A 15,569-nucleotide genomic window follows, 5' to 3' on the forward strand; every position below is an offset into this window, starting at 1 on the left:
GGTTGGCCGTCCGGAGCAGGAACGGGGTCTGTGTACTCTGAATCTGAAGTTGCCCATCGGTCAGCATCCAGTGGCCTCGAGGATCTCAAGCACTGTTGGGAATCTGCAGCAACACAAATGAGTCAATGTTATACTTTCAGAGTGCATAGTCATGACGCCGTCGAAACCAGCTACACCACACGAAAGAACGAATCCCGTGAGATGATGATGTAGAAAGCCTTCAATCCCTGCAATCAATGCGACATAACTTACCAGTGTACCCGTATGACAAAAGAGAGACAGGGAGAAAGGTTGATGCCCCTGCCATCTTTACCAACCTGCCTCCACACTATGGATGCACCAACATCGATGCCCTCTCCTCTTGCACAGAATCAGAGCGTGTTTTCTCGCAGAAAAAAGAAAAAGGAAGACGGAGCATGCATGAGAAATTAAAAACCAGAATTATAGTCATGCAATATGCCGATCTAAGCCTGCTACAGCAAACCTGAATCCTTGCCAATTCTTAGTACTCGCTCTGTAAAGAAATATAAGAAACACCATTTAGTGATCTAAATGCTCTTATATTTCTTTACAGAGGAAGTACTAAGAAACAGCATTTCACCGAAGATATATGTCACTATCAGCAAAGAGCCCACTAGGGTAGTAAATGTACAAAGTACAAGCTGAAACGAACGGCCAAAACCTACATGCTCAACATCACCTACAACAAAAGGAACTACAATCGATCCATATATATCAATACAACCTATGGTATGTTTTCGGAGTCACTTAACTCCTCTTCCTTGGATATGTCAAGCAAAATAACACATTGTATATGCAAGCTAAGACTAGCAGCTATTTCAACAAGAAAATTCCACACTTTACAAAGGAGCGGGAAGCCACACTTGCATAGCATAAGCCACGGGCACTGTGCCGGCAGCCTAAGGTATGCTATGGGTCCACCTTGCAGAAATTCAAGCTAAAAAATTTCCAACTGAAAGAAGGATCATGCCAACCAAGAACCCCAAACAAGGAGCGTTCAGTCACTTCTCCTAGATGACCCACGACAGCTGCCACCACCGCATCATATATAAATCGGCTTCACATCATTAGCCCCAAAGCTTAATGCACAGGAAGGGCACCTTCGCTGGCGGTTTCTGAGCAACTTCTGTATACAGTCGTTGCAGAAAAGATGGTAGCACTTGGTAATCACGACCTAAACGACATGGGAGAACAAGTTCAGATTCGATACAGTGACTAAGGTTGTAGGAAATGAAGAAGGAAATGAAGGCAACAGTATTCACCTCTTTCTGTCGGTCGCGACAGACACCACATTTCAATATTCCCCTGTACTCATTCACCTCCTGATGAACCTTTTCCAACACCGACGATCCCTCTGTCTTTGCTCTAAGAGAACTAGCTTTCCTTGACAACGATTCCAAATCGTCCTCAGTTCTTCTCTTACTAAACCTGGAAAAACATCATTACACTTGTGACGTCAAGAAACCTGAAGATCACATGGAGTGTGGAAAAATAAATCTCTGCAAACAATTACCTATCCTTCTCTAGTTCTACAAGAAGCCCAGCAACTTCTAGTCGACTCCTCCCAACCTTGGATTCTACTTGATCCATGGACTGTCTCAATTGTTGAGCCTCTCCCAATACATCTGCCAGCTTTCTTTGAGCATTGCCTGAAGAAACAGAATGTCGCCGTCCATCCTCCGAAAGTCTCGCTGTCTGCTCTGACCAAACTTTTAACTGCAAACGGGCAAGGAAAAACATGTGTGTCAAGCACTCCCTAAAACAGAATGTACTCCCTACATTTATGCGTTTAAATTTACCTTGTCATCTAACTGGGCGATTTTATCTTTGTACAGATCCATCAAACCCTTTGCCTGCCGTAAATTCCTGTTCAGATTGCATAACTCTAAATGCAAAGTATCCTGTGACTGTTTCACCTTAACGCCTTCCATAAAGATCTGCAGTAACATGTAGAGGCTTCAATATAGGTCGCTGTTTAAAAAGATTCTATAATTTCATCACCAACAAATAAAGACAAACATGACTCCTGAATGACCATGGTTGATTTTTCTTCTGCAGTTAGCTAATCTGATTAATCAACCAAATATGCACACAAATTACTAATTTGAGGTTTTCTACACAACTTCAGTATGTAGCATCGTAGATTAGGAAATAGCAAAATGCATTGTAGTTGCGACCTTTATCTCATTCAACCACCACAACTCGCCTTTTACTTCTCCAGCCACCTAGATTTATCTCAGTCTAGCCAAAACCCACTTCCACAGTTTGGTTCCATTTTTCCAGTGAGGTGTCCCTGAGACACTGAAGTGGCCTAGAATTGTCTAGGTGCCACCGAATTGGCTCAAAGAATAATTCAATATACTAGTATGTTTTTTGCATCTCCTCTTTTCTCCCATCTTCTTCCTCTATCCCCTTCTCTTTCTTGTCTGCCTCACAGCTTTTGGATGCCGTCCTAGCACATCTTCTCCCTCACAGCTGCTGCAGATTGAAACGAGCCCAGCAGTTTGTCGTCTTCCTAACATTTGTCCCATGACCTCCCCTCCTCGATGTGAGGTCAAAGGTCTCCTTTTTTTGCCCTAAAATGTGAATTGAGGGTGTAAATCCATGTTGTGGCTTCCACTTTATGTGCATGGCACTCGCACATGCATGTGGCACCAGCTTTGGGGCACTCACTAGAGGACCAAGGCATAATGAGGATGAGATCCAAATGCACAAGAACAGGCTTTGAGGATACCAATCTGGTCACCTTGGGCGTGCATGGAATCCGAAAACTGCTGCATTGCGCAACACAAGTGCTTGCCTCATCTTAGGAACAGAAGCAAAGCACTCCCAGTCAGTTTCCTCCATGCACGGTAATGCTGTCTTGGATGCCTCGTCCATGCCTTCCTTGTAGCAGCAGGTGACAAAATCATCTTATTCCCCACCAGCAAACAAGAAGCACCATCTCTTTGACACTGGACATCTCGTTGGATTCACAGGTGGTGTTCGGCTCAGTGCAATGGACATGTCCTGAATTACTTGCCTTTTGTATAGATACGGATGTATCTAGACATGTTTTAGTGTTAGATACATCCGTATCTAGACAAATTTAAGACATAATTTGGGACGGAGGTAATATGTACTAACAGATACTCCCTCCGTTCCAAAATAGATGACCCAACTTTATATTAAAGTTAGTACAAAGTTGAGTCATCTATTTTGGAACGGAGGGAGTACTTGTTTTTTAGGCATACAAAAGTAAAATGCTGCTGTGTTGTTTTAAAATTCGCCTCAACTTTGATTAATGTGGTAGTTTGACATTTACCGGAGTCAATCCATATTCCTAATAAATACTCCCTCCGTCCGGAAATACTTGTCATCAAAATGGATAAAAGGAGATGTATCTAGACCTATTTTAGTTTTAGATACATCTCCTTTTTATCCATTTTGATGACAAGTATTTTCGGACGGAGGGAGTACCATATTAACCACAGTACTAAACCATTTTTACCAAAAAAATACAGATTTACCGGGTGCATACCCTAAGCTGAAATGAAGATGAAAAGCAGGATTAACAGTGAACCATGCCTGGCTCAGCAGCCCGCTGCTTGACAGCAACCAAATTAACTTACAAAAACTCATTTTTATCCCACAGTAGTGGAGCACAATGTGGCCATGTTGGTCATAACAAAACTCAATCGGGCATGGTGGCAGAGCAAATGGCACTGCGTACCAAACACAACATGATGTCGGTCAGGGCGAAGGGCATAAGCCGAACGAGAATGGCTCCATGTGCCCAGATAGTATGAATTCTTTTTCCCATGGCAAAGAATGAAAATTCAGCTTGTAAAGGGTAGCATGTGCTCATGAATCAAGCCTAAGTTGATAGTGGCACAAGGGAACTTGAAGCTGCTATTCGGTTATGTGTCCTGAAAGACTGCAATGTAACGAAATATGCGATCGTATAAGCATGGGCTAGCAGTCTGCTAATTTGTGCTGCAAATCACCTGGCACGTAGAGCAGAAGTTGTTTGTGTTGGTGTTTCTACGTTGAACTCCTGTAAATGTCTACTGTCTTTGGTTTCAACAAATTAAGTGGGAGATTAATTCTCCATGCTGAAAACAGAAATCTGATGACATCTCATACTAATGTCTTTGGTTTCAACTTTCAACAAATAAACAGTCCTCCATGCTCAAAATAAAAAACATGATGCTCGAGCTCACTTATTTGTTAATAGGCTACCAGAAGATTATAATGCTCTGGACGGTCTCATGGCGTAACTACCGTTACTAACATGAAAACCTGGATAAAATCATGGTGGTAACCTAAACCTTCTAGTTGCACATTTAAATTATTATTGGCATGTCCACAGGTTATGGGAACTGAAGTCAAACAAGCTTTAAGTGAAATCAGAGTTATTGTGAACAGAAGTGGGTGATTTTAAGGTTACACTAATGTTGAAAACAAAGATACATCAGCACAAACAAAGAATAGCAAATGAGTCCATAGAATTACCTTTGTATTGTGGTCATCTCTCTCGATAATTTGCTGTAGCAATTGTTGATTTTGTGTTTGTATATCTTCATATGCTTGCCCAATACTCTGAAATGTCAAAAATAAGTATTTGTAGAATACTGATAATCTGTATTTTACAGAGATGTAGAGATGAAACAGACCTCAATCTCTGACAGGTACGCTTCGCCTTCTTCATGCTTTGATTTCAATAATTCAGATAAACTACCAATATCTCTGTAATGCACAGAAAAGTTCACGAGTTAGCACCACTTTGAGCAGTAAAAATAGATAATGTTTCCAGCTTCTGCCTGTTGTTGCCGCTCTCTTTCTCTCACTCGCACAAACGAAGGTGGAAGATGGAGCATACAAATATTGCCGGCCAAGTCAGTAGATATGCATGCATGTGTCTAGTGGGTTAGTGGTTGGGCGATCCCTGCATGCGTGTGTTAGTGGCCGGTGTGGCCGTGGATGTGTGCGTGCGCAAGGTTATTTATAGAGCCTGCGTGTGTGTAGAGAAGGTGAGCCGAGGGTAAGCTATGTAGCCACTGTAAAGAGGAAAAGGATTGGGGCGTTTGAACGCCCGTGGCGGCGTTCGTCGCCGGCCAGAAAATCTTGTGTCCACTGTTCTTCTTCTTCCACCTCCGTTCGAGTGAGAGGAGAGATAGCTAGAGGGCTTCGGTTTCAACATTTGGTATCAGAGCATCGGGTTCGGAGGAGCTCGCCGGCGATGGCGCTCGTCCCGTGCGGTGGCGGAGCACGGTGATGCCGGCGCGCGAAGGGCACGGCGGTCGCGGAGACGAGGAGGTCGCGAAGGACCTGCGTGGTGGCGCAGAGGTCGCGGCGGCTCGGCGTGACAACCGTGGAGGCTCGTGGCACGGAGCCGTGGAGCTCGTGTCGGATGCGTCAGGCGCGTGTATGGGCGCGCGCCGGGCATGTCAGGCGCGGCGGGACCGTGTGTGACGTGGGTGGGTGCGCATGTGTGTTGTGCGTATGTGCGTACGTCGCGTGAGTCTGTTAAGCTGTTAGTTGGCTGGGTCATAGGTAGTGGCCAAATGTGTGCCGGCCAAGTCAGTAGATATGCATGCATGTGTCTAGTGGGTTAGTGGTTGGGCGATCCCTGCATGCGTGTGTTAGTGGCCGGTGTGGCCGTGGATGTGTACGTGCGCAAGGTTATTTATAGAGCCTGCGTGTGTGTAGAGAAGGTGAGCCGAGGGTAAGCTATGTAGCCACTGTAAAGAGGAAAAGGATTGGGGCGTTTGAACGCCCGTGGCGGCGTTCGTCGCCGGCCAGAAAATCTTGTGTCCACTGTTCTTCTTCTTCCACCTCCGTTCGAGTGAGAGGAGAGATAGCTAGAGGGCTTCGGTTTCAACATTACTGCCTACTAAAACACATGTGATGGCTTACCTTCTGGCACTCTCCATCTTCCCCCTTAATTCAGCAATCTGGGCTTCACCACTTGCTAGTCTCTGCTGAGACGTTGCTTCAGCTTCGATGGCTGCCTTAACACGCTGTTCTAGCCTACTATCATCAAGAGAAGATTTGAGGCTATGGGCACGAGCCCATTCACAATATTCTCTATCTTTCGACTCCAGCACATCTCTGTCACAAAGCAATAAGGTATGGACATCAGAATGGTAAAGTTTGTTATAGTAGGACTTCGAATTTGGTAGTAAACAATGTTTAAAAGCTCAACAGATTATTTCGGATGATCTGATCAATGGACAATAGGAGAACAAGCAGAGTGGAACACAATAAATTGTAGAGGTAGTTTCATGAAAGGTTTCTGCTGTAATAGAACTACCTTGAATCAGTAGATTCGCGCTTATACATTTCCACAAAGAGCTTTAACTCGCAATTCGTTTGCCTCAGTTCACAAACCTACAAATCATGTGAATCCAGTGGCTTAAGAATTCATAAAAACGATATGTATGGAAATCAAAGAAACTAGCTAAAACAAGCCATTTCCTGAAGCCTGCTAAGACAATGCAGCTAGTTAAATCAGCAATTTTTTAATTGAGTACCCTGGATCGTAGATCCCTTACTTCAGATCCAGCACGAGTGGATATACATAATGATTCGTTGATGGCATGCTCCTGTAAAGCACAAAACGAATAGCTTAAACTTAATTGAAATAGTCACAAAACACTCATTAACTTCTTCAACAAGCTCATATCAAGAAATATACATTTCTAGCCAGAATATCAGAAATGGAGCGAACTTCAGCTCGTAAAGAATGCAATTCTGAAGCATCATCCTTGTACTTAGATAGCTCAGTTTGCATAGCGCCCATTTCTCCTGGCAGTGATGACACCAGCGCTTTAAATTCTGATATGACTTGGTTCCGACCTGAAAATAGGAAATTTTTACTTATTTAGATTCCGATATGGCCAGAAGAGAATAACTCGACACTATTAGCAAAGTCAAACAAGAATCATCATACCAGGTTCTCTTGAAGATTCTTCAAGTTTCAGTGCAAGCATATTCTTTTCATCAACTACTTTCCGCAGATTCTGATCTAAAACTGCAAGGGTTGACTCACAATTGAGAGATACCCTATGAGGAATTCCAGACAGATCAACTTTTACATTAATTTCTCTTTCTTGCCATATCAATTTATCCTTATTAACCTGAAAAGGCAAGTAGAAGCCGAGTCAAACATAAAATAAATAGCTGAGGCTCTTTGATACATGACAAGTAAATTATACTGAGCAGTATCCACCTGTAATTTTTCTAATAGTGTCCGGCAGTGGTCCAACTCTGCTTGTGACTTCTGGAGTTGATCCTTCAGAAATTGGAAAGCTTTTGAAGAAGAAATGCTCTTCAAATCCGTCAAAATGTTCTGTCCATAAATTGCAAATGTCAGGCATGCAAGAATATTTTATTGAACACATCTTCCTTTACTCTAAGATTGACTCCAAGGTGGAATCTCAAATAAGCCATGTCAACATTGAAATTGTAGCCAAAATGCTAATCTCAGATTCTTAAACAATTAAAAGGTGCTTTGATCAGACATCTTTTAGTTGAGCAGATGGAATTTCAAAACCATGCATGTTATGCAAAAAAAAACATCGATGTTTGAACGGCACATCTGTATGTCGCCCTCTGGAGACTAGAAATAATCTAGGATTACTTTCGCTAATGTTGGTACTCCCTCCGTCCGGAAATACTTGTCATTGAAATGAATGTATCTAGATGTATTTTGATTCTAGATACATCCATTTTCATCCATTTATGCGACAAGTATTTCCGGACGGAGGGAGTACTTGGTAGGAAAGCAAACATCATCCAAAAAAGCTGCAGCGAAGCACGGGTGGAAAATACTATTATGAATCAACTCTGGAAAGACACTCAAAAAAATGTAGAACAGCGTTACTTCACTTGGTATGGCACCTAAACAAGCAGTGTGCAAACCTGAAAAGTAGCCAACTTGTTCAAAATTTCAATTCTCTCTTCATGAAGTCTCCTTATTTCCGCCAAGCGTTGTGAAATCAGACCCTGATCCAAACAATAGAGCAAGCAACAACTTTAGGGTAAGAGCAAACATAGGCAACACTGGAAGTTTAAAACAAGTATTTAATATTTTACCGTAAACTCCTTGTGAGAAGCCCCTAGATCCTGCAATTCCTTTTGTTTGTCTCTGACATTATCCTGAGGCAAGCTTTTATTTCCTAAAGTTGGAAATAAGATTGGAGTTCCATGTGTCGTGTCTCCCTGTGCTTTGAGAACTGCCAATTTGTGCTTGCTTTCTTCCAACTCAGCAGCAGCACTTGCCAACTCCTCTTGAAAAGTTAACAAACATCTCAGTAAAGTTAATATGGTGATCCTTGACATTAGGTGCACACAGCATCATAGGCACATATATACTGTGCAAACATTGCCTAAATAGTTAATCTCGTGTAATCAGTTTAAGGGACATTGTGTGGCTAGGTGATCCAGTAATCCACAAAAACAAGGATCAGCGATATATTGTTGTGCGTACTCCCTCTGGTTGGGTTTATAAGTCGGGCACGGGTTTTTAGGTGTTCGATTTGACTAATAGAACATGTATAATATGCCACAAAAATTATAAGTTAGAAATTTCATTTGACGACGAATCTAAAGCGATATTTTTTGTAAAATTAATACATATTTTGCTAGTCAAACTGAAGACCTAAAAACCCGTGCCTGACTTATAAACCCAACCGGAGGGAGTAAGTACAGACAGGTTAGTGGAGGAGAAGAAACATTCCTACCTAGCCAGCATATCTCATCCTGGCCGAGTACAACACGCAGTGTTGTGAGGGAACCCCTGGCTTTGCCTCTCACACATATCCAGATCTGTTTTCCAGTTGCCTTTCTTGTCCCAATCCAGCACTGGCATCTCTCCGTTCCTCCTGATCTCTCTCCAACCCTCTTCAGTCTATTATCTATCCTCATTCGACACCTCTCTTCACTCTCATCTCCATTCAACATCCTCTATCAACCTCGCTATTGTCAATGTCTGACCAGAGGTAGGAAGCAGTAGCAACTACGTGAGGCAAGAGCAGCAGATGGGCGAAGAAGGTTATGGTGGTTGCAACACACAGAGGGAAGGCAGTCGGAATGGATTTTGGGAGAGTGGACAGCTAGGCAATGGTAGATTTGGGGGAAAGGGTGATGCGGTGACATATCCAATGTGATCTAAGTGTCAAGTGTATCCATGTATGTAAAGCATCTCATGTTTAAGCAAGATACCCAACTACAAGGCGTGTGTCATGCATATTAGAAGGGTATATTGGCAGGTATCGAAGGTGTCAAAATAATATAGATATAGTAAGACACTAAAAAACTGTCGTATGTACCAGGGTCATATCCACTTATGTAAATCATCTTGTGTTTAAGCAAGATACCTTTAAGGCGTTTCTGTTCAGCTTTGCTTCGAGCATTTAAATATCTCTCTTCGTGGTGCTTCTCTGTCAGCTGTCTGTGCTTCAAGTGGAGATCACCAAGTGCTCGTACGGCATCATTAAGCTCTAGTGATATCTCACTAGCAGTACTTCCCAGTTCCCTAATGCGCTCTGCAGTGAAGCAAAACAAGGAAATGTTACCAAAGGGGTAAGAAATTTGGCAGTCTTTCAGCTGTAATAAATAATAAATTATTACCAAGGAAATGTGAAGAACAAACCATCTTCGGGTAATGCAGTAAAGTGATCTAACGGTAACTTCTCGTTTGCATGCCATGAATCATTTGATGAGAACAAGATATTCTGCAGCGCATCAGTAGTTGACGAGTGTACGTGGTTTTCCAAATGGCAACCAGAACTTTCTGTGGCACCTGTCTCAACGAGCCTGCTAAGGAAGTCCTCGTCTTTCCGGATGCATGCACCATCTGAATAGAAAGTTAGAAACTAAATCTGTAATTTTTGGGACATCCATGTTTAGAATATTCCACAACCATCGACATAAATCAAATACGATGAAATGCTTCCATTACAAATTCCCCTCCCCCAGAAAAAAAACTTGCAAATCCTAACAAGGAAGAGTTAGACGCATGTACTGCTTCCATTACAATTTTTTATACATGAGGAAACAAATTATTAGCCGACAATTAAATTAATTCAGGCAAGAACAAAGACATACCCGTAGACTCGTTGCTAGGAACTGCACTGCAGGAAGAATTTTGGGATCCACTTTTGCAAACAGAGATAGCCTTCAAATCTCTCACAAGCTGTTCAAGTATAACATTTACAGTAAACAAAAGGAAGACTTGCAGTTTTTACAGTTATAACAAGGTTAGGTTTTAGCTTACATGCTGCCATGACTTGTTAACAAGATCTTGAGTCTCATGGTGAGACTTCTGTTTCTGTTTAAGATCATCAAATTTACCCTCGAGGGCATGGTACTCAGACTTATGGACTTCTAGCTGTTCTGAAAGCTTTTGGTTTCTGTATTTAATTACAGCAAAATCAAGCTGCCAACCAAGAACAAAGTTATAATTAACACTATATATAGAAAAGAAGTAACGGAAATTACAGTGTAGAAAAGCCAAAAGAAGAAACATTCGAGATGAAAGCAGCATGGATTTCTTTGTTTAAATACAAGGAACGAAATCCAATTTATGATCATGGCTTGACAATACTGCTGTAATGAACAGTGCAAGAACAAAATCCAGAAGAGAGCAGTATGGCAAATAATACAAGTGCATCAATGACGTATATCCGTTTCTACACCTATATTGCACGGTGGCCTAAACATCATTCCACAACATATACCAAATGGAGCTATATTAAAAATCGGAGGAGCGATTTATACCCAATTGTTTTGCAGAAGTACCGATTATTGTATCCTTAATCATCTCTCTAAATGGATACTATATTTGCTTTCATAGTGAGACAGCTTTTCCTATCTAACACCAGCCATGTCATGGACAATTTCAGCAAGTCTTTTTAGGCCTTACTAAATGAGTCAACAAGCAAAGTTGTACAGTACACTTCGCAGTGGTAGACAAATGCAGATTTGCCAACCGTTCATGCACATGTCAGTAGGTTTCCCATGCAATGCCCAAGGTAAACCCAGAATGCAAGCAGGCTGGCGAATTCGGTAAAACCGGATATGCCCAAGGTAAAATAATTTATGCTGCGATCTGAGAAGCTCCTGCGATTCACGAAGTAACCTAGTAATGTCGTTGACACCAGCTACCTAATACAGGATCCAAATAAGCTTAAAGTAGCAAGCCTTTACAAACCAGCCAGCAAGCGTGAACTACTTAACAGCTTGAAATGAGGCGTGTACCTTCCTGCCATGAACTATAGCAGCCTACCTAGAGACTTCAAATGAGGTGTATATCTAACATTCTCCATCTATCCTACTTCTAAAGTTTTAAGTTGGTGAGTTCACCCACCCTCATGCGCCCTTACATGTGGGACCTATTGAACCTAAAACAGAAAACTGCATTCATAATTAAAAAAATGGGGACCTTACGACAAAGCCTCCCCTTATGTCCTCTCCTTGCCATCAGCACATAGTGCGAATAAAATATTTAAAACTCGCTCGCAAGGTATCCCGCCGACTTCCTTTTGTTGCCCAATCTCCCTACCGCTCACCAATCCAGCCGCTTCTCGCCAATCACCATCCCTCAGCGTTCTGAAAATTAAAATTACGGTCCCACTTTGGCTACAATTGTCCCATCACCGTGCTGTCCATCCATGACCCACTCTCTGTCCTTTTCCCTTTCCACCTCTCCGCTGAAACGCACTGGTTTGGAACGGAAATTCGGGAGAGACCGTCTCCACGCCTCGTGTCGTGCATACCCAATGCGAGATGGTGCCACATATCCAACCTCGGGATCGCACGGCCTCCGCTCTCACCTGCTCCAGCGCTCCTTCCCTCGGCTCCAGCAGCCAGAAACCAATCGATCGAGCCAGCTCATACGAATGCCATGGCCAACGACCAAGCTCAGAATCTATTCGATTGCCACAATCAATCTGGATAAAATAGTGAAATCACCGCTTGGCTAGTCCTCTCTTTTGGTTGGCCAAATATCTCATTGATGGGCAAATGCTGACCTTGCCCAAGATAGCAAAACATGGATCAAGACGGCTCATTCTGTTACAATCCATGTTTTGCTTTGACATTGTTAGTGCATGGAGTGGACTCTAGCTTCCTGAAGAACTACGTGGAAGGGAACTATATTTGACTTCTTTTTTAGTACTAGTGAGTTGCACGTGCAAAGCACGTGAGTTGTTAGATATCGTTGCAACACAATGTTGACAGACAACTGACACTTACATATTACATCATTGAAAAGGAAAACCTTAGCTGCATAGTGTTCCAATACATGTATGTAACACATTATTTGTATGGAACCTAAGGTTAAATTCATGAAAATGCAAAGATAGTTGTGGGAAGGAGATAATCAAGCCGGTGTAAGAGCATACACTTTTATTTGGACTGTAAAAAATGGTTCATCAGAAGTCTTTCACCATGAGTAAAAGTTCACAAATAATGTCATAAATGGATACACTTTTATTCAAGCGAGAAACTCTAATGGAGCAAGATCATGCATAGAAGATTCTAGAATAAATGAGAAGTGTGTAAAGATAGTATACGTGACAAGTACAAGGGTGTACTAAGTTTTTAACTATTGAAAACTTCTAGATATTACACATGGCAGAATCTGATGTAATTGATAGGAAATTGAATGGTCAGCAACGCTCGGATTTGCCACCTCTTGACCGTCGGATTGAGTTCATCCAACAATCCATATTCAAACTTATTCACACACTATATAGGGGTATAGATATAGATATGCAAGAATAACATGTTTTGTACCTACAGTTGTGTACTCAAAACATATATGCGCAATGTGTAAACAATTGCTGTTCCAATAACATTCGTCAAGGCTTATATTAGCCTGAGCTTATCACAAATCATAGGATTTACTAACAAGTAGTGTAAGACAAATGATTTCTATCTACAACTACTTCCTTCGTATCAAAATATAAAAAGCGTCTTATATTTTGGTAGAGGCTATGGCAAGACTGGGCACAACACCCACACGATGAACCCTCCACGAATGTAGCCTTTATTACAAGAAATGAACTGTGATACTGGCGATTCGTTTTCATCATAGAGGCCCTTTTTTGTCATATTTTACTTTCAAGCAAGTTTCTCATACTACAGAGACCGTTGCGGAAAGTGTGTCACCAAAGATCAACTTTGAGCAAAGTGCCCGATTTTGCCTTGCTGGGCAAGAGCTCGTTGCGATGGGCATGCACGCTTACCATAGATGTGAGCTCTTCATGATAATAGTGTACAATGCACGCACGCGAGGGCTATTACCAAGGGAAGCGGGTGTTGGTACGCTGATGAAGAGAAACAACGAATGTGATGTCAATGTCCCTCAAGTCGTTCGAGATTTGGTCAAAAGCACCGGGTACCCTTTTTAGATAAATCATGATGATATATATGTTCACCTTGCAAGAACAGGATGATATGGATCGCAAAACAGTTATAATCCATGATATTTTAATCAATATTTCTGTGTCTAAATTTGTTGTACCATGGCAATGCACGGGCATTCGACCAGTGTCGTGAACAATTTCAGCAGTTGTGCACCAAACTTTGCAGTGAGGTAAAATCACGGCGGAACAAATATGGGCATGCCAAGCGTTATAGTACGACGCGCATGCAAGGCGTAACTGGGTTGCCAAAGCCGGCTTCAACGTACATGTAGCCCACGTAAAATGAGTCTTTTTGCGAGGTAAAATGACTGTTAATGAGATTTCAGAATCTCCTATCGACTCATGTATTACCCTAGCAAATTCGTGGACCTGGGCTACCTGATACACGATCGAGATACAATTGAGTAACAAGTCTCCACACAGTAGCCTATATACCTTGACAATAGAGGACTACTTAAGAGGCTTGGAATGAGGCGTATACCTTCTTGTCGTCGGAGGAAGGCGGAAGCGCTGGGCGCTTGGCAGGAGGTACCGCATCAACACCCTGCGCAAAGGAGCCAGAGAGCCGCCGCTTCCGATCAGGTTCGCCGGTGCTCCCCATAGGTCTAACCCTAACTAGCCGCCCCGCCTCCAATCCGCCGCATGCGGTGGAGATCAAGCTCGCAAACACCCGGACCGGTCCTCACGAGCACGCGCAGCACCGGCCCAGCCCGCCGCCACCGCCCAAACCCTACCCGGCCACGGGATCGATAGGAGGCAATAAAATTTTGAGGGTTTGCTCGCGGCACGGGGGCGATGGGGGATTGATTTGTGCTGTGCGGCTGAATTTGGGGTTTTGGGGGGGCGGATCGAATCGAGATGGGGAGCAGGAGAGGGTGAGAATTAGCGGTGGTTTTGGTGTGAGGTGCGTATGCGTGCGCTCCGCGAAGAGTCTAGGCTCCACAGAGTGGAGAGGAAAGGAGGGGAGGAGGAAGAGACGGCGGAGGAGAGGGCGAGCTGGGGTGGGGAACGGAGGCCACGCACGGTGGGGGGAAAACCGCACGCTCGGCGCCCATCCGATATCGGGGAGGAGCGGTCCGGCCAGCCCCGCCCGGCACGTGTCCAAGAGCTGCCGCACGCTCGATCGACACTACAATGCGTGTGAGTTTGTGACATGCCACTCCGTCCCGATGGACCCGACCTCATGGCTATGGGTGAGGCTGGTTATAGTGGGAGTAATGTTATTAGTCTAAGTTATTATTTTTATAGTGTATAATATCATATATTGGTATCATAGATGGTCTCATTTATTGTCATGCATGACACATAGTAGCATCATATTTATTATATTACGGTATCTACCTATATTAGTATAATCATCTCTCTCTTCTTTAATTACCTGCCACATAAGCATGTTTTCGAGTCCCAAGTGCATGATACTACTTATGTTACCCCCACTATGGCCAGCCTGAGCCATGTGGATCGGAAAAACACTGGTTTGATCGCCCTAATAACTATTTTTTTTTTCATGTATCGCCCTAATAACTGTTAATATGATGCTTTTTTATGAATATGATATTTTAGCAGAATCGATGTATGAATGTCACACCGTCATAATTTATGGAGCTCGTTTAAAGGCGAGGAGGTTTATATGGAGCTCGCTCCACCCGATCGTCTACATGGGAAGCAAGTTTTAGCTTTGTCCTTCTTCCGTCACGTGTGGGATTATAGCCCGGCCTCTCGCACACCATCCGTGACGGCACCTAACCATTGTTGTCATGCCTGCTCCATCGGATTCCCATGACCGGTCCGTCGGATGACCCTCACGTGACATCATCTCATGACTTGTGTCTAAGCGGACAAAGAGATGCCATATGAGCAATCAACAAGCGTGTGAGTGCGGTCGCGTTTTCACTGGGAAGCGCACCACTTGATAGTCGTTTGCCGCATGCGGCCTCCTTAACTGCTTTCTAAATGGAGGGTTGGGGCCCTAATGGCCTATAAAAAGGTCGATGTTGCCTCCCCTCTCTCCCATCGCCTTCTTTGGCGCCTCTGAAATCCCTTCAACCCACCTCCATTTCACCTCTCCCTCTCCAAACATGTTTCTAAAATCGTCACGTGGATGCCCTGAACCCCTCCTGGGAGCAGATGCAA

At 43.3% G+C, this 15,569-nt stretch overlaps 1 protein-coding gene across 3 annotated transcripts; it reads right to left on the bottom strand.

Moving 5' to 3' along the window:
• Positions 1-611: 611 nt before the first annotated feature.
• Positions 612-14,463, bottom strand: LOC119321055 (E3 ubiquitin-protein ligase BRE1-like 1). Of its 3 annotated transcripts, none has more exons than XM_037594906.1 (19): positions 13,918-14,463; positions 10,283-10,444; positions 10,114-10,201; positions 9,659-9,862; positions 9,384-9,551; positions 8,101-8,294; positions 7,927-8,010; positions 7,235-7,354; positions 6,956-7,142; positions 6,701-6,861; positions 6,558-6,608; positions 6,317-6,393; positions 5,920-6,114; positions 4,677-4,749; positions 4,516-4,602; positions 1,821-1,958; positions 1,535-1,737; positions 1,284-1,449; positions 612-1,195 (listed from the first exon to the last, which is right to left on the bottom strand). In XM_037594906.1, exons 1-19 carry the CDS (start codon positions 14,035-14,037, stop codon positions 1,064-1,066), a joined length of 2,610 nt encoding a protein of 869 aa, XP_037450803.1. In that variant the 5' UTR covers positions 14,038-14,463; the 3' UTR covers positions 612-1,063. The 3 variants fall into 3 exon arrangements, with proteins under 3 accessions (XP_037450803.1, XP_037450802.1, XP_037450804.1); XM_037594905.1 differs by having other exon boundaries at positions 6,537-6,608; positions 13,918-14,462; XM_037594907.1 differs by lacking the exons at positions 10,114-10,201; positions 10,283-10,444; positions 13,918-14,463 and having other exon boundaries at positions 6,537-6,608; positions 9,637-9,783.
• Between the last annotated feature and the right edge of the window lie 1,106 nt (positions 14,464-15,569).

The sequence above is a fragment of the Triticum dicoccoides genome, chromosome 6B (assembly GCF_002162155.2).
Source record: "Triticum dicoccoides isolate Atlit2015 ecotype Zavitan chromosome 6B, WEW_v2.0, whole genome shotgun sequence".
NCBI classification, from domain to species: Eukaryota; Viridiplantae; Streptophyta; class Magnoliopsida; order Poales; family Poaceae; genus Triticum; species Triticum dicoccoides.